Source organism: Mustela erminea, chromosome 4 (assembly GCF_009829155.1).
Source record: "Mustela erminea isolate mMusErm1 chromosome 4, mMusErm1.Pri, whole genome shotgun sequence".
Taxonomy (NCBI): Eukaryota; Metazoa; Chordata; class Mammalia; order Carnivora; family Mustelidae; genus Mustela; species Mustela erminea.
In genome coordinates, this window is record NC_045617.1 from 9,539,631 (window position 1) to 9,552,300 (window position 12,670).

Sequence of the window (12,670 nt, forward strand, 5' to 3'; positions counted from 1 at the left end):
GCTTTCCTTCCTCTCTCCCTCTGCACGGTCTCCATCCTCTTCCTGCCTGCCCTTCATGGTATCAAACAGCTCCTGCCTCTGTGAACCACGTGATCAAGACCCCCTCATTAGCGCTCACTGTCCACGGAACAGGTTGTCCACCGAGCCTCGGTGACAAGCTCCCCTAGGTGCGAATCCCAGCTGCCCTTCCAATCCCTACCTGTTCCACCCCTATGTCACCGTGCCCCAGGAAGGCCTTCGGTAAGAGATTTCGCCAGAAACTATCACCTCGCTTGGGGAAAAGGGTTACTCTGAGGAGTTTGAAATGTTTATTTCCTCTTGCATTCCGGTTTGACTTTTACCTTATTTATGGTAGGAGAAGGAGAAGATGAGGAAGGTGGTGACTGGCTGAGACGTTCAATACAACCAATCTGAGCCAAAATATCCACCTTAAAACAAAAAGGGTGCTCAGTGAATGCAGGAAAAAAAGAGCATACCAAAGCTTTTAACTGGAAACAGCAAATTCGTGACAGGGCTAAGGCCACCAGAAAATTCTAGCATGCTGTTCATTCACAAGCCTTCCGTGCAAAAGCCAAGCCCCGGCTGTGGGGGAGCAGGTGATAGTCCGTGCACGTTCCGGAGAGCGCTGCTGTCACATCGCGGTATCCTGAAGCGCCAAAAATAACCCCAGGCAGCACAGAAGGGGTGAACAAAGTCATGCACGTCACACAGCCAAAGGAAGAAACTCCAGAGGAAACACAAAGCCAAGCTTTCCAAAATGTTAAGATGCTGAACGAGTGTTTTCAAAGCCACGGGGCACATGAGATGAGCCAAGCCACCCGGCTGGCACGGAGGCGGGACGGTGTCGCCGTGAAGCCCGGCAGGCCCAGAGGTGGGCAGGAGCAGCCGGCCAGGCCATGCCCGCAGGAGCAAAAGTCTCTGGTGTGTGCTCCAGAGGCTCTCACGGGCTCGGTACACGGCGTCCTCGTGACAGCAGGTAACGGACACACTCCCAGGAAGCTAATCGATGGCCACACCAGCACTGTTGGTCAGGACAGCTATGGGGCCAAATTCCAGCACAAACAGTTTTCCAAGGTGGCTAACCAGCTCCAACAGAGAAAGGAAAAGTGCTATTTTAGGGAAGAAAGCCACTCAGTAAATGTGGAAGAAATCGCTGTACTGATTGAGGCAAGGATGTCAGCTGGGGGTAAACCATGAGGTGAACGGTTAACAGCACTGAATAAACAGCAGACAGATTACCCTCTGGTCCCACGGAGAGGACATGACTAGACGGTTCCACCTGACCAGCGGCATCTTCTGATGTGATGTAGCATAAATATACACTATCCCTATGGTATACTCTTGCCCAGAATGTTCTGTGCCTCCTTTGAGCCTTTAGATTCAACTTCCAATTTATACGACAGACAGAGGCTAGAGGAACAACTTGGATAATACCAAAGGAATCACCAGATAAATCCAAACGACAGCAATTCCACAGGAAAATCTACTAAGAACAGAAAAGTAGGGGCTGTGTTGGAAAAGAAAGGAGATGTGTGAGGGACACAGTAGACAGAACCAGACATAATGCTTGGCCCTACACCGAACGCCAGTTCCTAAACAAGCTGTAAAGGACATTCTGGGGTCTGCTGGGGAAGTTCAAGTTGGTCTGGCTGTTATGTAAGATGAAAATTTACTGAAAAGGATTGCCAACTTTCAAAAGGCTACAAACAGCATGTCCTCTATGTGTCTCGTATGGGTACACACGTGGATAACCGTGTTCAGCAGGGAAAGTAAGGCATGAGCCATGGTGTAAACGGTAGGGAATGGTGGGGGCGTGGTGTTTTTCTGTTGCCTAGCCCAAATTTTCCAATGTTCTACAGTGCATACGTACTGCTTCTATAATAATAAAGTATTCTAGTTAGACACTGCTTTTAAAGAAAATAAAAACCCTAGTGCATAAAAATGACAGGCTCTGGCTTTGTCCTATCTTACTGTATTTTGCTACGTACAGGATGTCTTTGGGGGTACCTGGACCAGTAAGCAGCACACTGCTACTTCTGACAAGAGGGCAGGGACTTAATCAGATAACAGTGGTGAGATCTGGCTCATCCACTGGTCTCCCAGGAAGCAGCCGAGACGTGGTCTGAGAAGGACAAGTTTGGCTGCAGACATTACGAGAGCGGCCACATGGGAGCTACGGGGACAAGACGCCGAGAAGGGTAACGGTGCCAACGTTTCTCTGCGAGTCCTCCCACACTAGGCTGGACACTGAGGGTGACTGAGGTCTGAGAATTAATGAAAAAGATAACACGCATATTTCAACAAGGCTGCTTTCTGGCAAACCAGCAAACGGGAGTACAAAGGATAGACAACGGCTCATGGAAGCCGGTGGGTGCTCACAGCTCCGGCTGCCCACCTGGCTCCCGAGAGGAGATGCTCCCATCAGTACAGGTCAATGCGGACCACACGGTCTGGTTAAGTCCTCCAGGGACGAGGCGGCCTGACTCACGGGCTCACTACCTTTCACACTGTTACCCTGGGGGAGAGGCCGTGGAAGCAACTGAAGATTCTCCCTGTCACCACACAAGGGAGTACTTGTAGTGCCTCCGTCCCACACTCATATGTGGTGTTAAATGGCTTGCCGGCCACGGCCTCTCTTTCCACTACACCCTCGTGAACGGTCCCCTGCTTGGAAGCACAGATGGAACCTTCTAGTCACAAAATTCCTCCCTTCCAGGGCAAGACTTTGTCCAGGAATTTGCTACAGGAATGAAAAGAAAGTTGCATGCTCTGTGAAGACTGAGGTGATTTATGTTTTTTTTCTTCTTTTGTTCTGACAACTCATCTGCATGACTGGGCATCAAAGTCTTTAGCTGACATTTCTCCATCAGACACATAATGGCCACGTGCCAAATGTGTCAGAAGGTAGGGGCAGAAAGCAAATACTGTGATGCCCAAGAACATTCAACAGTTCCTGACAAACACTGAACTCTTCTTAAAAGGGCCCACAGACAGCACAAAATTCTCTTATGTAGAGGGCCCAGCCATCTCCACTTAGACTGTAGAAGAATATGCAAAATTTCGTGTTTTGTTCCTTACAGATCTTTTGCTCAAAGGATATTATCTAACTGTAATTCATTTAACTCAGGTGAATCTGCACTATCTTCACGAAACCACTGGTCAGAATATAAAACTTGTACGTTCTTTAAAAAAATGAGTCTAGATCATAAGAACCAATTAAACCTGTTTGTGCTGATTGGAAATGACCCAAAAAGCTTAACTGGTTTAACAAACCCTTTGTTAACTCACATTCTGAACCCATCGGTGTCAACCACAGGTATCTATTTTTTAAATACAGGAAATGAAAACTTATTTTGTTAATTTGTCCTAAGAAGTGGGAAATATTTGTATTAGAGTGTTGACTTAGATTGTTAGCACAAAGTCTTAAAATAGGTAGCTTTATGTCCCAAACAGGAAGATGCTACGAGCAGCTTCCAGATGGGTCTAATAAAAGGCCACGAGAGATGGGCTTACGGACACCTCTGATGACAGGCTGTGTTGTAACAATGCTCACTGGCCCTTCATCAAAGCAATATTCAGGTAAAAAACACAACAAACCCTTCCCTTTTGTCATTTGTTTCCTGTTAGACGAAAACAAACAACAATGACAAACCACCCTCAACAATGAACGTCACAGCATGTACTTTTGGAAAGGTTCCCTAGACGCATAAAGCAGTCTTATTCAAAGCAAGGATCCCGGATCAAAAAAGCATGGAAAGTTAGTATCACTAGCCTGATGCAGTTCTAGAGAAAAATGTCAGCAAATCCTTTAGACAGAGGTCTACAGCCTTCCTTACAAAGCCCTGTAACCCATTAAAAGGGGTTCGTCTGGGGGGTGCGGAGAAAGAGAGAACCTTTCCAACAGGGTTTTGTAAAGAGGAAATCTCAACAAGCAATCGTGAGAAGTCTACGGCATTACAGATCTTATCTGAGATAATGAAATAATAAGCAAACTTAATACCCATGTAAAGCATTCCTTTGCTGATTTATTTTTAAATGAATTACAAGACAGCCTTAAAGTGGCCTAAAAATGGATTTTTTTTTTTAGAAATGAGAAAGCAAAATGTAGTTCCAATGTAAAATTACTATTGCCTTCTTTATTCCTTAACCAATTAAAAGTCCTTCATAACAAATATCATTACACTGAAAATCTCTGAATAAAAAGATGTCATTTCCCTAAATACCCACTTAGCTTTGAGCATTTGTTTAATATCTAAATGGTTTAAAATAATTAGCAATCCCAGTGGATTTCCTGTAAGGGAATGAACCACTTCTGACTGGGTAAACCAGCAGACGGCAGAATGAGGTGTTATGACGGTTCCTAGCCCTAGGCCGATGTTGAGAACGACACTACCTCTCCTGACAGAATTCAGGCTGAATAAATTAAATACAGGAAATGAAAACTTATTTTATTAATTTGTCCTAAAAAGTGGGAAGTATTTGTATTAGAGCGCTGACTTATTTTGTTAGCATGAAGTCTTAAAATAGGTAGCGTTATGTCCCAAACAGGACATAAAGCTACATCTCATAACATTTTCCACTGTGGTATACTTTTGCTGGATTTAGGAAATAACGACAACAACACACCATTCCAACGTGTGCGGAACACGATTAGGTGCGACGCCTCTTACAGGTTACGGGAATGGGAAAAAATAAGACAAAAATCTCTGCTTCTCACCAAGCTGGCAAGTTCACAAATAATTTGCTGGAAGAGTCAGAAATAGCGCTAAAGGAATCGAGAGAAGGAAAGACCAAACGAGGCTTCATAAGGGGTGCAGTACTGGAGCTGAACCTTCTGCAGACTTGAAAGGCAGAACGAGTCATTCCGTCCTTCTTGGGGGAGAGAGTAAGAGATGCAAAGTCAAGGGCAGCTAGCACGGGGCACATCTGAAGAAGGGCCCATCTGGCTGGAGCCCAATGCAGAAGGATGGGGCCATGCTGGGGGATCAGAACAATACCACCAAGGTTGGGAAAGTATCGGTCATACAAGTGCAGCTGAATTTCTTACATGATTTCCCCACTGTGCACCGTGCCAGGTCTGCCCGATCACTGACAGGATGATGACCTATCCCACAGGTCGCTCCCTGGACATGTGCAATTGGTCACTTGGTTCAGGAGGCAATGAGGCAGCCCCAAGAGTTTCTCAAGCAAACAGCTGACACGCTGAATGTCTTGTTTTAGAGGCAGTGGCATCTAGGATACCAAACCAAACAGTTACGAAGCCCTGCTGAGTACCCAGTACTGCTCCCAACACTCCGGAGCCGTCTCTCCATCTGTGTGTTCCTGCCGCCCTGTGGAAGTTTCCAGATGAGGATCTGCAGGTACAGAAGCGACGGGGCCCGCCGAGTCACACAGAAGCAGGAGTCCTGGCTCGAGAAGCCACGCTTCCCTGCCCTTCCCCATTTGTGGAACGCAGGCCAGGCCCGTGAGAAACTGTCCCCGTGAGGGTCTCACAGAGGAATGAGAGCAGGGCGGTAAGAACATTCCAGAGAAATGACACAGGAAGGTGAGAAAGAGAAGCCAGTTTTGTGGGGGAAAGGCCAGAACAAGAAGCCATGAATGCAGCAAACTGAAGAGAAAACTCAAGACTGGAGAGACGTCTCCGTGGCTGGGGGAGAGGGAGAAAGGCTGGAGCGAACCCAGCTAAGGCCTCGGGAAGACCCCCTTGGAGAAGGGCGGCGGGGAGGCCGGAAGGTCTCTCGTGTGCTGACAGCACTTCCTACGACGGGTCCAATCCTCCCCATTAGAGACGGGACAGAGGAGCCAGCCTGTCCCCCACACGTGTGACCCCCAGGCTCAGGCCCGTGACACCGTCCGGCCCCAGGGCAGAGCGCACAGCTCAGGGTGAGGACGCTGCAAGCCGGAGACCCGAGCCTCCCGGGGACGGGGATGCGGCACAGGGCACAGAGCAGCAGCTGGTGCCGGCTCGGGGGTTCCTGCGGCATCTGATGAAGACAGAAAAAGCCTCTCCCAAACCTCCAGAGGAAACGTCTGGGTTCCCAGAACCTTCCATTAACGCACAATCTGGGGGCAGCCACGGAGGAGGTTCGGAAAGATCTACCGTGAGCAGCTTTTCAGAACCAAGGCGATGGCGTGATTTAAACACGGGGAACCGGGTGCAAATCCAGACGGGGACAACTGTCCACACGTCCCTGAAGGAGCTGGTGGCCCTGCCGCCCACGTGGGTCGCCCCTGAGGCTCTAAAACCCCAGACAGAGAAGGAACAGGGAAGCCAACGTGAACCACTAGAGACGATTCTGCCTTTCTAAAGGCGCTGCGGGGGCGGTCCTCGTGCAACTCAGAATCTGTATTTGAGTAAGAAAACACTGAGAATTCGATGATTCGTTCCTGAATATAATGCAGCTGGCGTCTGTGGCGTGTGTATGCTCCAGCCCGGGAGAGGTAACACGATCCCTAGTGCTGTGCCTCTGGAAACAGCCACACGCCCACATCGCTGCATCCCGGTGGAGACTCGCGCTCCCCCAGGAAGCTGCCTCCCCCCTGCGTGGCGGCCCCGGGGTCTGCCTGGCCAGGCCCCTCCGGGTGACCCGTGTCCCAGCCTCCCGCTGCCGGAACTGCACGCGGTGAAGCTTCTGCACCCGAGGCTGTGTTCCCAGCTCCGTGAGCCACTGCTGGGTCAGAGAGTGAGCGCGTTTTCAGTACGAACGCCCGTTATCAGACTGCCTTCCAGAAGCTTCTTCAACTCATCCTTCCCCGAGCTTCGCGTCGGTGCGCCTACCTGCGCGTGCCTTTCCTCACAACTCGGCCTTAAAACAATTTAATTCTCTGGCCATTTAACAGTGGCCTCTGCAAATGAGTCTTTTCCTATGTGTATTGGCTGTCTGCAGCTTGCCCGTGCGGGGAGAAGGCCAGATTCAGGAACACCGGCGCTGGGAGAGCAGGCGCGCTGGTTCCGAGTGAGCGGCGCGCTGCGGGGCAAGGGGGTGCGCCCTGCGGGGCCTGACCGGGGAGGGCCAGAGCAGGCCCTGCTGACACACTTGCCCTCCGAGTAAAACTGACGTCTGGGAGAGAACATACTGCCGGGGCAATGAGAAAATCCCAAGAGGCAGATCTCGGAAACAAAAATAGCATTTTCCTATTGACATTCAGAGAATGAAAGAATGAGTAAACCTGACAGCAAAATTTTTTTTTTTTTTTAAAGATTTTTATTCATTTATTTGAGAGAGAGACAGTGAGAGAGAGCATGAGTGAGGAGAAGGTCAGAGGGAGAAGCAGACTCCCCATGGAGCTGGGAGCCTGATGCGGGACTCGATCCCGGGACTCCGGGATCATGACCTGAGCCGAAGGCAGTCGTCCAACCAACTGAGCCACCCAGGCGTCCCTGACAGCAAAATTTTGAAAAGCCACCAATTAAAAATGCCTGCCTGGCTTCTCATTCGTGACATTTTTCATGGTATTTATAAACATATCACCATTTTGGCCTATTTAAATTATTCTTCTATCCCAAATTACTGAAAGCACAGATGGCTATTAAAATTGTTTTTACTTGAGAAGGGGGCCCCTGGATGGCTCAGTCGGATGAGCGCCCGACTCTTGATCTGGCTCAGGTCATGATGTCAGGGCTGTAGGACAGGGCTCTGCCCTGGGTGTGGAGCCTGTTCAGGATTCTTTCTCCCTCCCCCCGCCTCTCCCCACCTACTCTTGTTCAAAAAAAAATTTTTTTTTACTTGATTTAAATTAAATCCAAATGCTCAGTTAATTAATTATGGTCATGCTTTCTGTATTTTGTTAGTTCTAGTTTCAGTTCACTTTTTCTTTGCTTTTAAAGGATCTGTTAGATTTAACAGTAGAATGGATTAGTAAAATCCACCTTCAAAAAGTTTGTTTTATTTTTTTCTAAATAACCTGGAAGAAAACACATTTTGACTTAAGTTACTCGGTCCCTGCTGCTACGTCTAAATGCCGAGGAAGCTGCTTCGTAACAGACCAAGACTAGAGCCGGACGGTGAACTTGTGGTCAGAGTGGTTCGGTCCATCCTGGACAGTGGCAGGCGTAGGTCCCTGAGTTAAGATAGGGTGAGTGTTCCTCCACCTTTTGCCTCCTTCGCGGATTCCTCTGCTTATTCTATTCTAATGTCCACCAAAAGCTATTTAAAAATGTATAAGTCGGGGCGCGTGGGTGGCTCAGTTGGTTAGGCATCTGATTTCAGCTCAGATCATGATCTTGGGATTCGGGGACTGAGTCCCCTCAACCCCCACCACGTCAGAGCTCCGTGCTCAGCGGGGAGTGTTTTCTCCCTCTCCTTCTGCCTCTCCCCCCACTCATGCTCACTATCTCTCTCAAATAAATAACATCTTTAAAAAATAAATAAATAAAAAGGTATAAAATCTATAGTTAACATATGGCAAAAGCACTTGGATAAACTCTCTTGGATGGTTAAAATATAAACATTTTGTAAGCAAATAATTATTAAGTGATAGGACTGTGAGGCTTCACATAATTTAAAACCTTCTATATAGTTAAAGAATATCAAGAAATAACATCCCCTAAAGCCCATTTGTTTCTGAAGATGTAGGAAGTGGTAACATTTTGCTCTCCATCTTCTGACTTTCCTCGTTGCCGCTCACCCAAGGTAATCCCTTAACAATAACTGAACTAGGTAAAGTCATCTAAGATGGTCAGACTCTCATTAAAATTAATGCCGAATTTCAGTGTAATCTTCTCAAATCGTTCCACAATTGTGAATTTCCTAGAGGCAACACAACGGCAGTGCTGAGCACTGAGCACCAGATCTGCGGCCACGTTCACCTGCCCTGCGACTGTGAGAGTGCAGGAAACATGCCAAGGTCAGAGAAGTCATTTCCTGTTTCAGCCAGAGCTCTGACACTCATCGCCTGAGTGTGGGACCCTGCCTTTCCTCCCCCTGCTTGGGAGAGTATCTGCACCTCATAGTGTCTATGTTCATATCATGCCAGACTTCTAGAAGCAACTCTCAATGAACACCCTGCATTCTCTCTCATATTCAGCTTTAGAAACAGGCGTTAGCCAGTTTAACAGGCAAGTTCTTTGTTAATGCCCCACAGCAATGCCACACAGACATCTACCAGCTACTTTACGCTGTCAGGGAATGGCACCCGCGAGAACGCACCACAAGCCCTCACAGATGTGCTGCTCTCAGTCCAGCCAGAGGACAGGAGACTCACCTGGTTGTTACTGTTGGCAGCTGACGAATTGGCTTGAGCTGTACTTGCTGAGAGAGAATCGAGGAAGGCTTGGTCAGCCACTGAATTTCCACAAGAAAATGGGTCTTTTCCATCGCTGGGTAAAATCTGAATATTAGAAAGGACATAGATTTTTCAAAGATTAGGGGCATTTCAGAGTTAGAGCCTCTAAAGACAAGCAAAAATTGTGATCTACTACGGAAACGGGGTTTATGTTCTTAAAAGGTAAGTAAGCCTTTGAACATCTCTATTAAATGTTCCCTTCCAGAAGCATGCAGAGTTCTAGGAAATGCAATTAATGCCAGCACCAACTTAAACCCTCAGATTTCTCTCTTTCTTGCCCATTTTTAGGATCCTGCCTACACAGTGCACAGAGGTAAAAGGCGACAAAAACCTAAGAGCGGTGGGCTGAGTCCAGGGGCCTGTGAGCCCTCTGGAACTGCACAGGTGAGCTCGGGGTGCAGGCACACACACAGATTTCTGAGAAGAAGGGCCACAGTTTCATCAGATTCTCCAGAGGGTTCAAAACTCCCCACCCCTCGTCTCCACGAGGAACAACAGGCAGACAGCGCCCAGGTCAACACCCGCCCTGGGCAACATTCCCCTCTGCTGGAGGGAAATCAGAGGCACCTTGTTCCTGATCTCACTCCTGTTTCACTCACAGGGCACCAGGCAACCTTGGTTTTGGTTGGTCACCTGAAGTGGGAGAGGCAAGCCGACCAGGACGAGGGACCCAGGATGGAGTTTGAGCGACCTACGGGCAAACACCAGGGGGCGCCGGGAGATTGGCTCAGAGTGGGGTTGTCAGCTGAGTGGGTGTGTCCCAGGTGGGAGGGTCCTTCCAGGGGCGGGTACACTAGCCTTGCTTGGCCTATAGGGGCACAGAGCTTAAGCCAGGCAGCAGCTCCCAGGGAGCTCATCCAAGACCCTCTATGGGGAAATGAGAAGGAGTTGAGGGATGGGGCCTAAACCAGCAAAGAGCAAAGGGAGCTACTTCAAAAGAGATCTTTTTAAACTTTGTAAATGAATCCTGTAATATAAACAGTATTATTGGCAGCAGCGATTACACAATATAAAGAGGAAAAATACGGACATTTATTCAGAATAACAGAAGGGACTTAATCTACATACTTGGAGTCACTCCTTGGAGCTTGCGTCTACAGGTAATATTTTTTTCTTAGTTCTACTTCAATATATTTTTCACACTTTACATAATGAGCACATATTACTTTTACAGCGTAAATTTTTTATTAAAAATGAAGTTGCTACTTTCCAAAATTCATAAAAACATGTCTGAAAGACCAGGTTTAATTACTATAAGACAGTAAGTTCTTACTTCAACATAGTCTGTGGGAACAAGCCCACGTTCTCCTTTGCTGTTTCTTCCTTCCAGCCACCCTCCACCAACATCCTAATAAAAAGAGAAAAGAAAAGAAAAGAAAAAAAGATGACATTATAATTGAAATTTCCTACAGGAATTTTGCATTTTTATACATGAAAAGTAATTAATGTTAAGCTCTTTATTACTGCAGAGGTAACACTGTTCAAAGTTATAAACACTTTTTTAAAAGGTTTATTTGAGAGAGAGGAAGTGTGTGCGAGCGAGGGTGAGTGAGCACAGAGCCTGACACGGGGCTCGATCTCACAACCCCGAGATCACAGCCCGGGCCAAATTGAGAGTTGCGTGCTTAACGGACTGCTAAGGCACCCAGGTGCCCTCAAAGTTATAAATAATTAAGGCTTCTCTTTACTCCAGAAAATGACAATCTAAAAAGATGAAAAATCAAACAAGTGATCAAAGACTGAAAAGTAGCCCATTCAATAGACGAGAGTGCCGTCCACGTGCAATTCCTCTCGACCCACTGGCTGGGGGCAGATGACAAAAATGGCTTATAGCCCCAACTGTCAAGAAGCGGAATGACGCCCCCATTTCTGTGGGATGAATTTGTGTTGTCCTTTGTTACCCCTGTGGCCAACAGAACGAGGTGAGGTGGAAATAATATGGGGTGAATTGAGTCTGGCCTCAAGAGGCTTTGCACACTTTTTCCAAAAGAGCTGTTGAATAACGTGGGTTGCAGAAGACAGAGAGAAGGCCCGGTCTCCTGAACACCCCACCTCAGGCCAGCCAACCTTCAGCAGGGGACCCGCCAGACACCTGAGTAGCACGTGTGAAAGCACTCAACCCCTAGCTGCCCAAGAGCTGACTGCAGACACGGGAGGGAGCTCGGGTCAGCCAATCTGGAGGTTCCTGAGCAAGATAACAAATGGTTGTTCTTTTAAGGATTGCCTGTTACCTAGGGAAAGCTAACTGATCCATGGTTCCTTTGATCTTCTGGATAAACAATGTTCAATTATAAAATATTGGAATTCCCACTTTTCAATCTATTATCTCTACAAAGTCCTACTTTTCACCTTAAAATAAGAGTTGTCTTAAGTTCATAAATCATGTCTCAATTACCTGAATCTAGATAACACTTTTTTGGGGAAGATTTTATTATTTATTTATTTAGAGAGCAAACACGCATGCAGAAGGGGCAGACGGAGAGGAAAACAGACTCTTACGCTGACTCCGCTGGGAGCCTGGCATGGGGCTTGATTCCATGAACCTGAGATCGTGACCAGAGCCTAAACTAAGAGTCGGATGCTTAACTGACTGAGCCACCCAGGGCCCCCGATAACATATTCTTTTTAAAAAATCATTTTAAGGGGCATCTGGGTGTCAGATGGTTGGCTGTCTGCCTTCGGCTCAGGTCATGATCTCCAGGTCCTGGGACCGAGCCCCGAGTCAGGCTCCCAGCTCAGCGGGGAGTCTGCGGTTCTCTCTCCCTGTGCCTCTCCCCTTGCTCATGCCGTCTCTATCTCAAATGAGTAAAATTTTTTTTTTAAATAATAAAAATAAAAATCACTTCAAGTCCCAACTTTGTCCATTTTTGTGCATAACAGCAACTTAAAGACAATACTATTCTACCAAGAAATGAAGACTATTTCTTCATTTAAAGAAGTCATAGGGATAAAGAATCTTTAATCTCTCTTATGATTAAAAATACAACCTATTTACTAACACACACCTAGCATATTATCTAAAACTATATATATTTTTCTTACCCAGTAATTCTTTTTTATATCTAAAACATATAAAAAAGGTTTTGAAAATACTCCGAGTATCAAGAAGCTTCCGCCCTCTCTTGGTCGCTCCCCACTCTCCCTCCCGGTCTCTGCACTGCCCCAGCTCCCTGTCCCCCCCACCTGGAAGAACACCTGCATCACCTCCCTCCTTCCCTTCCCATGTCCCCGGCTGTCCCCACAACCTTCCTCACATGCTACTCTCAGAGGTGTCCCAGAGCCAGCCTAGGCCCAGCCCTTGCCTCCAGCTCCGCATTTCCATTTTTAAACTGATACAAAGCTGTAGGGAAGAGTTCATTATTTACCGTTCTTCAAGCTTCCCATA

At 47.3% G+C, this 12,670-nt stretch overlaps 1 protein-coding gene across 2 annotated transcripts in view; it reads right to left on the reverse strand.

Annotated features, from left to right (window-relative positions):
* The window catches only part of SNX9 (sorting nexin 9), a 105,275-nt gene that overhangs the window by 43,096 nt on the left and 49,509 nt on the right, over positions 1-12,670 (reverse strand). The window contains exons 3-5 of one of the 2 annotated variants that reach the window (XM_032338619.1): positions 10,559-10,633; positions 9,205-9,330; positions 342-428 (exon numbers count right to left, since the gene is read on the reverse strand). In XM_032338619.1, coding sequence (XP_032194510.1) covers positions 342-428; positions 9,205-9,330; positions 10,559-10,633 — 288 coding nt within the window. The remainder of the gene's footprint in view (positions 1-341; positions 429-9,204; positions 9,331-10,558; positions 10,634-12,670) is intronic. The other variant, XM_032338620.1, reaches the window with a different exon arrangement.